The sequence below is a fragment of the Gymnoscopelus microlampas genome, assembly GCF_963454915.1.
Source record: "Gymnoscopelus microlampas genome assembly, chromosome: 1".
NCBI classification, from domain to species: Eukaryota; Metazoa; Chordata; class Actinopteri; order Myctophiformes; family Myctophidae; genus Gymnoscopelus; species Gymnoscopelus microlampas.
In genome coordinates, this window is record NC_139962.1 from 26,121,602 (window position 1) to 26,139,855 (window position 18,254).

At 39.4% G+C, this 18,254-nt stretch overlaps 1 protein-coding gene across 1 annotated transcript; it reads left to right on the forward strand.

Annotated features, from left to right (window-relative positions):
• Positions 1–6,534: 6,534 nt before the first annotated feature.
• Positions 6,535–14,233, forward strand: bdnf (brain-derived neurotrophic factor; the record flags this gene model as incomplete). The annotated part of the gene is made up of 2 exons (XM_084063750.1): positions 6,535–6,618; positions 13,403–14,233. Exon 2 carries the CDS (start codon positions 13,424–13,426, stop codon positions 14,231–14,233), a length of 810 nt encoding a protein of 269 aa, XP_083919876.1. The 5' UTR covers positions 6,535–6,618; positions 13,403–13,423.
• Positions 14,234–18,254: the final 4,021 nt, after the last annotated feature.

The window sequence follows — 18,254 nt, forward strand, 5'->3', positions numbered from 1 at the left end:
TTCTATATATTATTTTTTTCTTTCTGCCTTTTTATATCTTTCTATAGCATTTTCTTCTTTCTATATTTATTTATTTATTTTTGCTGGAAACTCATAGTCCCTGAGACGTGGGACTATGTATGGCGTGGGCGTGGAACGTGGTGGGGGGAGGGGAAGGCGGGGGAGGCGGTGTTAGGAGGGGTCTGTGGGGTGGCACGACACACTTTGTATGTATGAGGGTTTTTTTATAGAACTTTCTGCAATGTACGTCATCGGATCGGTCCATAAATGGGGCTGTGTTATCTTACTGAGAATCTCCCTGCCTTGCCTGCCCCCCCTCAGTGTTGCCAGGTTTTGAGAGAGAAACAAGCAACCGGGTGGTCCATGAAAACAAGCCTAAAAAGAACCGAGCCCTTATTCGCACTTTAAACATAATTATACATTGGCTATTTGAAAATAGCGGATATACAAGCTCATAACGCGTTGTGAGCTTGTAGATCTGCGATTTAAAATAATAATAATCTTGAAAACAATTTGTCATTTTAACATTTTAACACAAATCTTGTATGGGGGGTCCCTGGCATAATAACATGTTTTCAGATGGGGGTCCGCAGACAAATACAAATGAATTTGGGGGGTTCTTGACTTGAACATGTTTGTGTTTGAGAAACACTTGTTTAAACAACATTATTTGGAAGCAAGCCCAAAATAAGCAACTGCACTTTATAGAAACAAGCCCAAAAAAACGCAACCACCAATATTTACACGCAACTTTACAGAAAAAGTCGCTTATAACAACCGAACATGGCATGCCCCCCCCTCTCTCTCTCTCTCTCTCTCTCTCTCTCTCTCTCTCTCTCTCTCTCTCTCTCTCTCTCTCTCTCTCTCTCTCTCTCTCTCTCTCTCTCTCTCTCTCTCAGCACTCTTAGCTGCAGAGTTGGGGTGGGCGGCAATAACAAATCTGATGGTAGGTTTCATTCCAAATAAGATTAAAAAATGCTTTTGGCACCTGCACAAAAAATATGCGAACTGCATTCTTCAAAAGACGAGTCATATATAGGGTTATTGTAATCGTTATATAGGCCTATATATACTGTTCGCAACAAAAGAGAAAAAATATAAAGGCTATATATTGGGTTTTTATGTCTCATTTTCGGTTTCGACCAATTCATTGGACTTTGGATTAAGAATTAGTCGAAACCTATAGTAGTATTATTGTTGTTGTTGTTGTGGTTGTTATTTTAGCTTCTTTTTTTTCCAATAAAGGATCTTAAACAGCTCAATTGGGATTCGAGGGTGTCAAGTTCACTGCGTTTCATTCATCATTCTTTGTGTGATTATTAAGTAGACTAAAAAGCATTGTGTTTATTTATTCTGTGTTGTCTGTCTAGTGATAGGATATAGTGCGGGCTATATAGATGAAATCCCGCATGAATGTATAGGCTATAGATATCATATGTTACCAATCAGAGCACGAGAATACATTCTCGAGAAACCCCTAATGAAAAGTAAAATGTAGTATCGCCGTCATCATTGCTATCATCGTCACCTCTTCATCATCATCAGCACCATCAGCATCATCAGCATCATCAGCATTGATTTGATTCAATCAATCAGACCCTTAACCAATTAACAGTCTCGTTCAAACAAGTTCGGACGCACAGACAGCGAAGCATAAAATGTTGTTATAGGAAGATATACTTTTTTAAATATTCTATAAAACCTATTTTTATTTCATTTAATGATTCACTTTTATTTCTGTATCGCAATTTTAGGGTTTTGCGATAACGTTAGAAACATACATTTGACGTTCAATCCCCATGACAAGTTGTCTAGTGGTTCTCAATCAGTGGTCCGGGGACCACCAGAGATGGCATTTGGTTTCATTTTACGCTCTCAAGAGTTAAATTATTGTTAAACATCTGCATTTACTTAATTAAAGAATAGTTATTTTGATCAACGTTTGCCTGTTATCTCTCCTATTGGTAGGCTACCAACATCAATACAGCAGGACAAAATCGTATCCAATGATTACAAAATATTCTAAAGTCTTGGGTCTGAGAGGCTAAATCTCATCAAATGGTAATGAATCTGAGCTCAAATGCCTTATAAATAATGGACCTTTATATGAAAAGGGTTGAAACGCACTATTCTATATACGGATGCTATTGTGCGTGTCAGACCAGGTATAATAAGCTGTACTGGCAAGACGTGCACTGCGGGGCGAGGATTCACACACAATGTCGCGTTTGGAAATTAGGGGTTCTATTAGTGCAGCGGTTCTCGGACATTTTCAAGTCAAGCCAAGGACCCCCAGTTTGGTCTGTATTCGGCCACGGACCCCCATCTGAGAAGGTTTTGTGCCAGGGACCCTCCCCCCCAGAAGCAAAGATTTGTGTTCTAAAAATAAATTCGCTTTTTAAAATGAATATTCAAAGATTTGCACACATTTTCAAGATTCTAGCAGATCTACAAGCTTGTATATCTGTTATTTTTGAATAGCCAAAGAATAACATGTGGTTAAAATGACGATGCTATAGCCTATTATTAACTCATTTTGTTGGGGACCCCCTGGTACCACCCCAAGGACCCCTGGGGGTCCCCGGACCCCACTTTGAGAACCGATGTATTAGTGTAGCCCACATCGCTCAATTATGTCCACTTTCTGAAATCACTGTGATGTTGAGCCTATGAATGAAGGTTTAGAGCATGGTGAGTCAGAGGGAGGCAAAATAGAACCGATAGGATCTGTGCTGATTTGTTATCGTTCTTGCTATATATTTTTTTACATAGGCTATACGACTATAAATAAATCTGTCCATAATATCTGAGATCGTTTGTTTGACAAATTACATTTAATAGAACGTTTTTTGACAAGTTAATGGTGTAGAAATATAGGCTAGTCCATTTAATGATTTATACTTGCATTATCGTATTATATTGTAGGATATTATTCTTGACCACTACAGGGAAATAGTTGAGGTGTTTTGTTTTTTTGTGGTGACGTGCAATTTCTGCATTCGGTGTTTATTCGACCGTAATGTGTTGTTGATTGTGTGACGCGTCTGCGTGTGTGTGCGTGCGCGTGCGAGGAAGATAGAGAGAATCAGAGGGGGGGGGGGGGGGGGCTTTATTTGGAGTGATTTGTAGCTTATGCCCACTAGAGATAACCCTTGTATTAAGACCTGATAATAAGGTATATGCTCTGGCTTGTTCTAGACCATGGGGGTCTTCAACGTTTTTCAGCCCAAGGGCCCCCTAGAGAGATGAAGCAGGGACCCCACTTGCCACATGTATGCAATTGTATTTTCATAGATTTCATATACCAATACCAAACCTCTTTGCCGAAAGTGAGCTTGTAGATCTGCTAATTTTGGCTTAAGTTCTCTTCAGAATAGGGATAATAGTGTTCAAGTGGTTAATGTGAAAACAAAAAATATATATATATATCCAATCACACAAATATTTGGAACTCTGAGGACCCCCTAGGGGTTCTGGAACCCCTGTTTAAGACCCCTGTTCTAGACTGTCTGCTCGATGCTTACGTCAGACATTATTGCAGTATTGGAGAGCTGGACATTAATCCATAACGACAGCAGTTAAATATATGATTTACATTTGTAGTTTACATGTGCCTAGTCTGGAGGTTTTCTTTAACATGGCGGGGGGGCTCTCAGCCAACGCTTATGAGATTGTGTTGTGTGACTAACTTAATCACAATCTCATTGCCTATAAGTGTTGGCTACTTTTAGTCAAAAGACTGTAATCACTTTTTTTGCACAAATGTTCAAGATTCCTCAAAAATAGCAGATCTGCAAGCTCATATTGTCACAAAGTGCTGTGAGCGCGTAGATCTGCTATTTTTTAATAGCCAAAGTATAACATATGGTTTAAGAAGTTACAATGATTCTATCTCATTCATATTATATCATATATGATCATGTCAACTAGTCAAAACTATGCCATATAGTTTTGTGGTGGGAAAGATTCCATCATATAAGGAGGCATTAGTTCTCTTTGCTCAATGACTGACTAGTAGACTTGTCCACAATTAGTCTATAAGCCCGATTCATATTTCGTAGCATGCCATGACGGTGTCGCGCTGTAATGATGAAAAGTTTATAATACCCTCCTATAAAGTGTATGGCTTAATGTGACCCCCCCTCCCCGTGAGGCAATTTACATTTCTAAATACATGTATAACACGTAATTTTTATATAGGCTAGTACCCTATATTAAACTTCTCACACAAATCCCTGATGCATGGAGAGCCAAATCTAGATGCACTCTTGATAGCCCATGCTATACCTTCTTATTGTGCTTGTCTTTGCAGAAATGAGAGACCATGTTGTTGTGTTTTTTGCTCTTCTAATGAGATGCCAAGTGATTTATTTATGAATTAACTTGGTTGGAACAGCCCCCTTGTTGCAGTGCAGCAAGTTTTTTTTTTTTTTTGTCTTTCTTTTTGGAGTCATGTCGCTCAGCGATTGCTGATGCAACTCTTTGTCATCCAGAGTTTGCCCTCACCTCCTGTGAGCCTTCGGGGAGGGCTATATTCATCTTGGCATGTCCCCGGGTGTGTTGGAGGTGGGTAGTGACTCATTGAGAGTGGTGGAAAGTAACTAAGTACATGTACTCAAGTACTGTACTTAAGTACAATCTTTAGATATGTTTTTACCTTACTGGAGTGTTTCCAGTTTTAAGTACTTTTACTTCTAGGCTACTGCATTACATCTCATAGGCAAATATTGTACTTTCTACTCAATTACAATTATTTGAAAACTTTAGTCAGTTACTTTGTAAAACATAGATAAACCACTTCAGACCTATATATACTTTGGCTATTTGAAAATAGCAGATCTACAAGCTCACACCGCTTTGCGACTTGTTGTGAGCTTGTAGATCTGCTATTTTCAAAGGATTGTAGCTTTGTGACTTGTTGTGAGCTTGTAGATCTGCTATTTTCAAAGGATTGTATACATTTGGAAACTTGTGATGCCAATACTTTACTTTTACTCAAGTCAATTTGAATACTGTTACTTTTACTTGTAACAGAGTATTTCTACATTGTGGTATCGATACTTTTACTCAAGTACAAAATGTGAGTACTTCTTCCACCACTACTCATTGAGCAGGTGCGAGCATCCTCTCCCATACTGCTCCACGCCAAACAGAGCCCTCCAACTCATTAGCTCGTGCAGAGAAGAATCATCATCATTGCAATATCGCAAACGCATCACAATAAATCTTTGCATTGGAGGTTGTCCAACCAAGCCCCAAGGATAATGGGCTTCTTCTTTTTCTTTATTATTTTAGGTTTTGTGTATCCCTTTGAGGGAGTGAGGGAAGTAAAACAAAAAATGTGATGCTATTAACTCATTTTCTTGTATCCCTTTGAGGGAGTGAAACAAAAAAGACTTACATCACTACCCACTAGAACACCCTCATGGCAACAACTTTATCTGAACTCTAATTGTGAACATATAAGTGACATTGAAAACTAATTCTATATCACCTTAATGATATCATCTTAATTGTGTTTCTTAATTGTATACAAAAAGGTATATAGCTAGGCTACTCAATGGTGACAGGTAGCTAAACCACTCACCCTTGCACACAATATATATATATTGTATGCATATACTTTGTATGCATATAAAGATAAACATTTTAGTCTTTTAAATAATTAACATCCTACATATAGTGGCTTATGTAGTCCAAGAGCCCCAACGTTTTGTGATAATAGAGAATATGCTACAGTTGGCTACCACTAGCCTGTGTTAAAGTAGGCTATACAGCTATAATTCCAGATGTTGATTGATTGACACAAATATGGTCTGTAGGCTACACCATATGTGTATATTATAGGCTACTAATATATTAGGTATAGGTAGCCTATATATAGGTAGCCTATGTATAAGTATTCAACGACCAATAGTTCCACCTCAGGGCTCTTTAACCAAAGCTTTCGCTGAAAATAGCAGATCGACAAGCTCACAATGCAGCTGCGTGGTAGCCTACTGTGAGCTTGTCCATCGCCTATTTACAGCGAAAGCTTTCCCCACAATAACAGAAAACTGTAAAATACACCAGTATATGTCGATCGGCTATTCTCCGTGAAAGCTTTCCCCACAATAACGGTAAACAGAAAAGACACTGGTATTGAGCCCTGAGGGACTCCGGTTACGGGGTTTAAGTGGTTAACTGGAGTTTGGTGCCGACCAGCAGTCAGCCAAGCGGCGGGTCACATGTTGCAACGTCATTGTGAATGTGTGTAGTAAGAGTTACTGTAGTTGCAAAGGATCGTCATTTCAAGCTCAAGAGGTCTCTCATCCCCGTCGGTGCTGCTTCCGACGCAGCGTATGTATGGCAGGGAACAACTTCTGTTTCAACAAGCGATCTGCAAAGGAGCCGCGCATGCAGCCATGGGAGTCCATTACCTCATCCATGCAATTTCCACCATCAATAATTTAATCTATTTGCTCCAAAGCTGAAGAGATATCCCTGAAGCTGTCGGGGAAGAGTCTAAACCTACAGAGGAAAATAACGCTTAAAGTAATTACTCAGGGGAGTTGTTCCAAAACACCCACAGATGACACTGTCCTGTTGAATGGTCTCTTTTACGACTGGGCAGTAAAGGTATGTTTTTTGTTGGACTTGTTTGATTCACTTTCGCTTGTTGTTCGATGCCGTTTCAGACAGTGGAGGGAGATCTAAAAGTAGCCCGATCAACTTGGGTTATCCTACAAACGCACAGACTGTCTGTGCCGCAGCACGAGAGAGGGGATAATGTAATCTTATCCTCTCGTTCATTAATAAAAAACGGAGTTATTATGTTGATTGGGTTTCTATGACGAGAGACCCAGAAATGATTCAGTGTAGTTTCAGCAAACAGTTTTTCTTTATTATTATGGTGATGATGATGATGATGATGAGCAATGTTTGTGGTTTATTTGTCAAGAAACAATAGATGTGTCTAAACAATTGAATCCGCCACTAGCCTATAATAGCAGTAATAGCACCCCACACAATCTATTCTAAAAGTATAGTCTTAACTTATAGCCCATAAGGTTATTACACATTCCAAAATAGAAAAGTATAGACCACTTAAGCTCGCCCCTTCTTCCACCCAAGAGAAAATGCAACCTGTTTTTTTGGCAGATAAAAAAAAAAAGTTTCATGAACTCATTAAGACTTTATAAGACATTTGAGACCTAACAGCGTTGGTCTAGGCTACTTCATGGTCTGGTCGCTACTGGATGGTGACCTCAAAAGGCGAGAATGAACATAAATTCAAAGCGAACCGCTTGGAGTTTTCCCTGCTGCTGTCAGGGGACAGGAAAACAACTCTTAATAGGCTATATCAGTGGTTCCCAAACTTTTTAGCTCAAGTCCCAAAAGAGAAATTAGACGTTTGCCCGGTACCCAAACTAGTGAAAATAGCAGATCTACAAGCTCACACTGGGATGCTGTGTGCTGCACGTTGTGAACTTGTAGATCGGCTATTTTCACTACTTCTCCTACTTTGTTTTCTAATTTATTTGATTTAAATGCAAAAATCATTGCGTCTTTTTTTAATTCAGGATTTTTATTTTATTTTATGTTTTGACATTTACTCGTGACCCATACAAATTGATCCATGACCCAAAGACGGGTCCCGACCCACTGTTTGGGAAATATATATGACTGCCTGCTGCAAATTCCTGCACCTCATCGGGTCTCCACTCCTTTCACTGGAAATTAACCTAGCTCAAGTTATGTGAGTGTGCTGTGAATGACTTTATACTTGAATAACTAATCCTTCAAAACAGTATAGGCCTAATGGTGAAAGTTCGAACAAAATAGAGCTTTAATATGATTATTTGTGTGCAGCCTACATGTAGCATATGTTTGGTTTAATTATATCCACACAATACATTTATGAAGCCCAAAGGCCATATTTGTTTGCATGCTTTTGTCTGTCTGTCTGTCTGTCTGTCTGTCTGTCTGTCTGTCTGTCTGCCTGCCTGCCTGCCTGCCTGCCTGCCTGCCTGTCTGTCTGTCTGTCTGCCTGTCTGTCTGTCTGTCTGTCTGTCTGTCTGTCTGTCTGTCTGTCTGTCTGTCTGTCTGTCGTGTTACGCACATAAACAGAGGGAGGGGTGAAAAGAGAGGCTTCTCTTCAAAACATGTCACGGTCTCGACTGCCATCTAGCGTACATGTTCGGGAACTGCTGCCTAATAACGTTGATTTGAAAAATGGTCCGCGGAAATAATCGCATGCCAATTACTTGTGTCAGACTCAGTAGGCAACCTATGTGACATGTATTATTTAGAGATTCATTTATCACAGCGTTGCATATCATTACCGCCGGAGGCCAGTGGCTACCAATACAACAGAACCGTGGCTTCAAGCTAAAAGCAAAACAATATATTAAAAAAACAATTGCCAAAAGCCTGACAGGAAATGGGGAGAGAGAGATGGGGAGTGACACGCAGCAAAGTTCGTCGGGATCGGGATTCGAACCTGCAACATGCTGTCAGGCTGCATTGCACCTTAGGTTCCCAGGACCGCTACGGCAGTGGCCTGGGCCAGAGTGACAAGATATTTTGATGACATATTTCTGTCCTATTCACTTATTCATTTACCATGCCACTGCAGGAGGGAAGCCAGAGCTTATTTAGGCAACCTAGATCACCCAGCAACGATTTTGTTGCCTTGTTTTATATATGTAGACAATGGTTTGCCTGAAGTTATAGTGTAATCTCTGGTAATGCTCATCCATTTCTTAATTATCCTATAGTTTGAAATGTCAGTGTTTATCAGATCGGAAGCAGATCTCTCAAATAAAAGCTTCCACAAATGTCAAACATTGCTTCTTTCTTGTAAGAAGTATGATATTGGTTGTTTTTCGCTATAGCTCTCTTCAAAGATGAACATTTGGCATGCAATCTGTTGGGTGCTACAGATGACAGACATGACAATACATGTTTCGTGAAGCTATTTTTTTTTTCTCGAGATTTTAAGGAAAAGAGGTGCCCCCAAGGGAGTTGTGACATAAATAGAAAATAAATTGTGCAAGTAGGCCATAGCGCTCTATTAAAATGTATTGTTGTCTTCGGACATCATTGTTCACTTTCATGTGATACTATCATCATCCTTGACTAATGTTCATCAAACGATTTATAAACAGCAGTGTAATCTATTGTAAAGACGAAACATACAGTAATGTGCTGACATTTGCACACAGGTACAAGCCATTATAGTCTGGGTGTATAACAACACTTGGCATGCTAGTACTTTGATGTTTAGAGAAACTTTTTGGCATCTGTCAAAGGAAGGATTTCTGCCAAAGAAGGGATAATCCCCACCTGGCATATAAAGGATAAATGCAAGGGCAAGTTACATAGCCCAACAGGTGCTTGTGTGGAGGCGTAAAAGACAACCGCTCAATTTGGTTCCATACATTCTCAGAGTTCATTTAACACTGAGGATTTTACTGTGTAGAGTCTACACACTGACCTTTATTCTTTATATGCTTCACACATGCTCCTTTTCACAAATACAAGTGTGTTTGAGCATTGGTATGCAAAGCTGTACTTCCACCCAGTGCATGTTTTTAGCCTGCACATGAACATAGTGTTCATTAATCTTACAGTATGTCTTTTTTTTTTTTTTTTTACGCTTTCAGAGTTAAATGAACACTTTGGATTTTGCTGTGTGACACTCACATTTGAGTGGTTTGCAAGTACTGCAACACACACAATTGTGTGTGGTTTCACTGTATCTTCTTGACTACATTTGTGGATAGTAGCTAGATCTTCCTAGATTACAGACATAACTTATCATTACTAATGATAAGTTATGTCTGTAATCTAGGAAGATGTATAGCTACTACTAATGATTTATTAGTGATACGTTACAGTACATAAGCTTGATGGTTAACCAGGAAATGTAGCTGGAAACATAGCACACAGAATGCTCTTACATTAAATGTACAAAATGAGAGGAAAGCAGTCATCACATTTCGTTTCTGGTACATAGAGCATAGATTCCGAGCTGGTCCCACAGCAATTAAATGATTCATTGGTTATATTGCATTTTAACAGGATGTTGATTGAGAGCATAAGCCATATTGATTCTCCTGATGGAAACAGGAAATCACAGAGATAGAAATAAAACTGTTTGTTGTTCCCGGTGTGGGGATACCCAGAGGACTGGCAAGCAATTGCACACTGATGAGTGGCATTAAGCCTGATTTATATTTAGTCGTACTGTGGTGTCACACGCCGAAAATAGCTGATCTACAAGCTCACAACCCGTCATGGCTGTAACGCACTGTGAGCATGTAGATCTGCTATTTTCATTTGCACGACACCGTCGTATGACAGCATAAATTAGGCATTATACCCCCAACAGCCTCCTCCCCTTCTATTCTCCCCCCAATGGATACCTGGGAGAGACGTCATTCGCGGTTGTTATGCTGCGAAATGACGCTGGCACACTCTCCGCCCCCTGCTACTGCAATATTACCCCTGTGGTCTGTCAGGGAAGATACAGCACTTCATCTGCAGCATCTCCAACATGAAGTCTGACGGCTAATAATCATCACCCTCAAGCCTTATTTGTACTTGTACTTATACTTTGTACGCCTAGTCGTACAAAGGCTTTGCATCTTTCTCTCAAAGCAACACCCATCATAGAATGAAGTACATATAGGCTTCACCATTGATTTCTTTAACCTCGGAGCAGAATATTGTCTCTGATGTTAATAATAATAACAGATCAAATGTCTAAAGGTAGTGACCGGCTTCGAGTTTGTCTACACTGTTGTCTTTCAGGTTGTTGAACTGGGCTGGGAAGGTGTAGTTTATAACATAAACAGCTTTACATTTCCTATCAAAACTCTCATAATACTGTGTCGGATAATTGCCTTTGTTTCTGCTACACATTTTTAAACTGGGTTTGACTTAGCAAAACATAGAGAACGAGTGGATGAGTGCCTCTTTATTCCTGGCTTTATTTTGTCTCTGATATTGTTTTTGTCAGTGAGATGAAAGATCCCCCCCCATCCCCCTGCAAACACATACAAGCCAACACGACCCCCCCCCCCCCCCCCAACACACTCTCTCACACTGGAGGAGTGCGTCACTGAGCTCTGGGACTGAGTGGCTCATTAAGAAGAAGGATGTGATATTCTGAATAGAGACTGTGAGACTCCCAGCACGCCTATTTATAGACAAGATATCTCTATGGCAGTCACCGTGGCGTTGGTTAATTGCCCAAGACACCAATTAAGAATGAAACAAATGCGTTTTAGGTGGGGTTTGCTCCTGTGTTCTGCTATGGTCCTCCTGTCCATCCTGACTAGTAGTAAAGATTTGCTCGGTGCATATTCCAGGGCATTAAAAAGGATGGCATTCAAAGTGCAGTCAAAGCCTTGCCTGGGCTATTTTTAAACCCCCCTCCCTGGAAGGCTCTAGATCTAGATTTCTTTTTTCTCATTATGGTTGCTTTCAATATCTGTGGCTGTGGGATGTCTACCAATGCATTAATGGCTCTTAGACCTACTTAAAGGTAAGGGATGCATCTACTGTATGCCCAGGACGTAACCTGATTAAGGATAATGTAATATTTTGGCAAATCTCACAAAACTTTAAAACTTTTCTCTTATCTTAAGCTTGCAGTAAATGCCTCAGTGTTAATTTGTCCATTTGCAGCTCAGAGTGTATAAATGTAACCAAATGGACTTGTTGGTTACATTTGTACAATCTCAGAGTTGTATTAACACTGATGATTTTACTGTGTAAAACTGTGTTCTTTAGAGTGTGAGAAGGATGCCAGATTCTTCAGACTGCCATCACTCCTGACACCCTGTTAGTTGCTTCCGTCATGCTCTCCACTCATCTGCCAAAACAATTATCCCTCAATAAGCCTGGCTTCCCATGATTTAGTATTGTAGCTTTCTCACAATACAGGCCACACTCTAAATAACATGGTAATAATATTCACCATGTCAGAAATAAGTAACTTAATAAGTCAGTCAGAACTTAGTATATTAGCTGTTTGGTTTAAAGCATGTAATACAAATGTTTTCTAGAACACAATACCAGTTTTTACTTAGTTGATCGTAAGGTGATAGTAAACACATACTGTGTGCGTGCGTGCGTGCGTGCGTGTGTGTTTTTTGTGTGTGCGTGCGTGTAAAGAATAATACTGTATGTTCACAGTTTTCTCTTATGCACTCTGTTTGGGTCCCTCCTGAAAAACAGATTATGTTTAATTCATATCAATTTTCCTTCTAATTTCTTTGGAGCATTTAATCTCCCTTTCAGGGAATTTGAGTGAAGAAATGGAAGAGCTGCGTCATAAGTTTGTTAGTTATAAATGCAAGTGTAATTGAATAGAATTGGACCTTGTAACCTGATCAGCATAGCCTTTTTGCATGATAACAACTAAAAAGTTACATTGTGCATAAGAAAAGAATGATACTAACTAAAAAAAACTAATAAAACTAAAATAATTGCTGACAATTAATGACATTTAAAGCTGCACTATACAATGTATTTCTAATTATTCTAGCAAACTGTGTGTACTGGCAATTTAATACATCAAGTAGTTTTGCTGCTAGACCCCAAAGTGGTTTGGTGTGACCACCTACCCTGTAGGTCCTACAGTATCTTGTTTACGAGACTTTCTTGCTCTGCATTTATCTCAGGCAGCACTTTACTCCCAAGCTGTGTACCACCCCCACCATTCACATGCTTAGGTTTAGGTTAGAGGTGGTTCTGGTTAGGGCCATGGTTGGGGATATGATCTGGCAATCCCACTGTAGGAATCAGGCTTTGTACCAGCTTGAGAGGAAGTGCTGCCAGAATTGTGTCGAGGCAAAAACATTCCCTCCTCTGCAGCCTTCTCACAGTCTTCTAAACAGTTCAATGGCAGCGTATAGTATTGCTTCAAGTCTTGCAGTCTTCTCACAATCTTTGGTATGGAGTTGATTTTAGTTACCACAGTGGAGGGAGATTAACGGGTAATGGAAGTGAAATGAAAGCACAGAGGAAGTACTGCTCGTGGCCAACTTGAAAACTTGTATAGCATTGCTTTAAATGATCGCCTCCAATGTTTAACTTGCACAAATTATTTCTAAATGATAGCCTCCAATGTTTAACTTGCACAAATTATTTCATCCAGGAAGATATTTGTGCGGTATTTCCAAAAGCTATAGAAGCTTGTCAGGGGACTAAATTGAGTGGTGCTACTGGCTCTTTTGTTGACTTGAAGGTAAAGAATGTAAACAAAAGGAGATGCTTACAGTGTGCATTACGGATCAAAGCCAATTTATTTAAGAAACTGCTTCATAGACTCTGTGACTAACGTTCTCTTCCTCTCTCCCTGTCCTGTCTTTTTCTGTCTGTCTTGTATCTCTCTTTCTTTTCTGTCCAGTTCCACCAGGTTAGAAGAGTGATGACCATCCTGTTCCTTACTATGGTTATTTCATACTTCAGTTGCATGAGAGCTGCGCCCCTGAGAGATGCCCTGGGCATGCGGGGCCACCGGACGGAAGGCTACTTGGGCGCCGCCGCGACGGCTGCCAGAGCCCACGGGACTCCGCAGAGTGGGGGCGGGCCAGGCCAACGGGGGGCGTTGCCTTCACTCACAGACACATTTGAGCAGGTGATCGAAGAGCTGCTGGAGGTGGAGGGAGAGGCGGCCCAATTGGGACCGGGGGCTGATAAAGGCCAGGGCGGCGGAGGTCCGTCCTCTGTGGTCGGCGCAGAGACAAAGGATGACGATCTCTACGATTCGCGGGTGATGATCAGCAACCAAGTGCCTTTGGAGCCGCCGTTGCTCTTTCTTCTGGAGGAATACAAAAACTATCTGGATGCCGCTAACATGTCCATGAGGGTGCGGCGACACTCCGACCCCTCGCGGCGTGGAGAGCTCAGCGTGTGTGACAGTATTAGCCAGTGGGTGACCGCTGTGGATAAAAAGACGGCAATAGACATGTCTGGGCAGACAGTTACCGTCATGGAAAAGGTCCCTGTCCCCAATGGCCAACTCAAGCAATACTTTTATGAGACCAAATGCAACCCCATGGGGTACACGAAGGACGGCTGCCGAGGAATAGACAAGCGGCATTATAATTCCCAATGCAGGACAACCCAGTCCTATGTGCGAGCGCTTACCATGGATAGCAAAAAGAAGATTGGCTGGCGCTTCATAAGGATAGACACTTCATGTGTATGCACATTGACCATTAAAAGAGGGAGATAGTGTATAAAATGTATAGATTTTATTGAAGAGTTTAAAAAAGAGAATAAAGAGAAAATATCTATTTGTATATATACATAACAGGGTAAATTATTCCGTCAAATGAAAATTTTATGGACTGCATGTAAAAAAAAGATGAAGTTTATACAGTAAAAGTGATACTACAGTCTATTTATTGAACATATCCATGACCTTGTAAACAATTAAAAAAATCTGATCAGTCATTTGCGCCCAGTTTAAATTACTATATCACATTCCTCAAGACATTGTGATTTGTTTACGTTGCCAAGAATTTGAAAATGAAGGAACAAAGAGGCAAGAAAGGAGACAGGACAGTTCCATCTTCAAAAGCTTGCATGCTGCTTCAATTGTGAATTGAGAAATTCTCCACTTAGGAAAAAAAATGATATGAAGCTGACCAAAACATTCCGTTTACATACTCAAAAGAAAACGGTTTTCCTCTCAAGTAATTTATCTGTTTACTGTTCTAAACTTCTCAAGGTAATGTTGGAATTACATACTATGTCAAGGTGCTGTTGTCAAAGCTTTGCTGTTTATTTTTTTATCCCCACCAGAGGACAAGATATATAAGAGTATATATATATACATATATATAAAATTTATTCATTGACATGTTTCTGGGTTAATATTATTCATTTTGTATGTTGTGAAGTTGTTTGCAATATTAAACTGAAATATTTGAAGAAATAAAAATGACTATAGGCAAATGAAAAACAAAAATAATGTTGATAAAGTTTGGATCATGTATTTTTAGGTAGAATACATTTACATTATGGAACTAGAAACTAGATAGCTAAATTATGGATGGATGGATGGATGGATGGATGGATGGATGGATGGATGAAAGGATGGGCGGACGGACAGACAGACAGACAGACAGACAGACAGAGAACCTTGGTTGCCATGGTATGGGAATTTGAAAATAAATGAAATAGCCTTCAGCAAGCCCCACAACAATAATAATAATAATAAGTTGTATTATTGACATGTAGTGTTAAGGATGTCACAATAATGGACAAATTCTACTATATAACAGCTTAATTTGGAATGACTAACCAGTACTTTTTAAAGACACTTGCATTGCAAAGATGCATCAATTTGTTTCAAGTAACGTAGTTCATATGTGAACATATTTTGCCGCTACAATAACATAAAATCACAACCAATAGACTAAAATGTAATTTTTTAAAAGGTAAATGTACTATAAGTATGCTGTATGGGCATACAGTATGCATATAAAGTTCAGCGGTAATAGCAACGATCCACAAAGTTGTTGAAAGAGTACAATAACAAATTCTAAAGAATATATTTGCGGATAGGATTGAAATTATGAAAACATCATAGAAGTAAACAATTGTCAAGGATTTTGATTATATGGCCATTGTGATCTAAAGGCTAGAAGATGATAGGTATTGGGAAAATGTGGGGCTTCACAGACAGCCGCTGTGATCACTGCACAAGTAAAGAGGATGGAACAACACCAGGTAAATTGCTGTCACATTCCTGGACATCAGTAATGTTCTCTATAATGACTCAATACCTAACTTTGTAAAGAATCCATGTCTTTCTCAGTTTTTTTCTTTCTTACTTTCTTTCTTTTCTTTTTGAGAAATGTTCTTAAATCATGAAACGCTTTCAAATAATGAAACACCCCCAAATGAAAATGTTCTGAATTTGAACTTTTTTTCCCCACCTGCAATGACATGCTAAATCTAAGACCCTGATTCAAAACAGTTTATAGGCCGTCTCAGGTTCACTCAATATAATGGGTTAAAGGAGTAGTTCACCCAAAATAATTACTTATTTTATATCAATTACACACCCCATGAAGCCTTGAATTCATGGAGATGTTTTTATCTCCATGAATTCAAGGCTTCATGGAGTGTGTAATATACGATAATATATGATAGAAAATAAGTCATTTTTCTGGTGAACTAATCCTTTAAAGCTAAATGTATATTCTATTTTAAGCAACAATAGCGATCTTATCCCTACTGGTCTTAGGGGAAATCTTAAAGCTTAAATCTGAATTAATATGTTTTATTTGAATGACTATGGACAGAGTCAATTGCTATTAACACATATGACTTTCAAGTCTAGTTTTTATGATACCTTAGAGTGAAGACGTCCTAATGTGTTGTTAACGTATAGCTTCACACCAAAACACTAAAATATAGACAGCAATGTTCCTTCGAAGTACTGTATATTTGATGTTCCCAGATACTCAATCTCTAATCGATAGCCAACAGCAGTATAGATAACAATATTACAGGGCAACTCACAGATTTGAATGTGGGGAACTACATGAGAAGTAAGGTAGAACCGAAACAGGGCATGTACACTGAAAAAACCTGTGTTCATTTATCTCACAGATTGTACACTGTGTACAGTCACTCTGCGTTAAATTAACACTGAGGACTTTACTGTGTATTCAGCAGTTCTTAATGCAGTCTCATTGGGGGTGCCCTTGTCATATGAATGGGTAGGTACCTAATATAGGATGATGACTTGGCACAACATGGCTTGTGTCTTAAAAAGAGTACACCCATTAGGTAGCCAAAGATACATCTGCCTAGTTTTTCATCTACTTCATCTCTGTTCATTTAAATGTAAATGTATTAAACTAGCCAGTTACATGCATATCATATATAGTTTAACACTAGTTAGCTAGCTAACTGCTAATTATTGATCAACCAGTTATTTGCAGTTAAGAAACAAACCAGCCGTTAGTCTAAAGTAGGCTATAATAACTTCCGTTTGCACTGTAACAAGACATGGTTGAGGTAGCTGACAGCAGCAGTGGCTGACAGGTCTGCAGACAGATTATTCAAGACTGAATAAAAATGTGGTCCAGAATACTCTGTGCTCAGTTGCACAGGAAACTTTAAATTGGGCATATGCCTACACCTTCCATAATGGACCTTTTTTTAATAGGTCTCTAACTTGGAAGAAAGATAGCTTCCTTATCATGTTACTGTATTATAGCTATTTCTCTTCTTTTGATATAATGATCTCTCAAGTAATTAGAAACGTATACATTATTGCTGTCACATTACAGATTTGTATATCTATGTAACAATCCAAAATGCAAGGGAAAACACAAAAGGTAGAAACACAAACCATGTTTGAACAAGCAGGGATAGCATATTAAACATACACCAAAGAAAAATATTCAGTAACTGCTGAGAATGGAATTCTGTCAGGCCCCAACACTTGTCTGATAATAACCATGAAATTGGACAGGAGTCAAAAGTTTAGACTTTCCAAAGGCTGTGGGATGACAGAATTCCTAAAAGTTGCTTTTTCTTTATAGATTTTAGAGAACATTTTACAGCGTAATACGTGTGAGGGGGGCAGTCTGTGTGACATATTGTCAAGGGGTCCAGCAGAATAATTTGGAGCTATTTATGACAGTGGCTCTCAAACTCAAACTAGTAGGGACAAGGGACCCTAGGGGTTCCTTGGGGGGGGGGTCTAAATGGACCCTTACAGCCAGGCCTGTAACTCTGCTCTGAGTGTACATTTATATACTCTGAGTTATGAGAACCACTGCTCTACACACTCCCGCCCGGTGGAGGACAGTATAGGCCGTCCTTTCGTTTCTTTCTTCTTTTCTTACTGTCCAGTCTAAAGCAACGTTGCCACGTCGGCTTATTATAAGCTACTTTGGGCTTCTTTTTCTGCAAAGTTGCGGTTAGTTGCAGCACTTGCGGGTAGCCCTAGAATGTCTGTGATCTTACATACATTTCAAGTATACTTGAAATGTATGTAAGATCACAGACATTCTAGGGCTACACTTGCGGGTTGCGTTTTTTTGGGGGGGGGGTTCGTTTCTAAAGTGTAGGCTACTTGTTTATTTAGCTTGCGCCCAAATTTTATAATTATTCAAACCAGTGGTTCTCAAATATTTTGTTTTGTGCAAGGGAGCATTTGTGTTGTTAGAATGTTTCAAAAAAATATTCCAAATATTCCACATTTTATTTGAGAGTTTTTGAAAATAAGG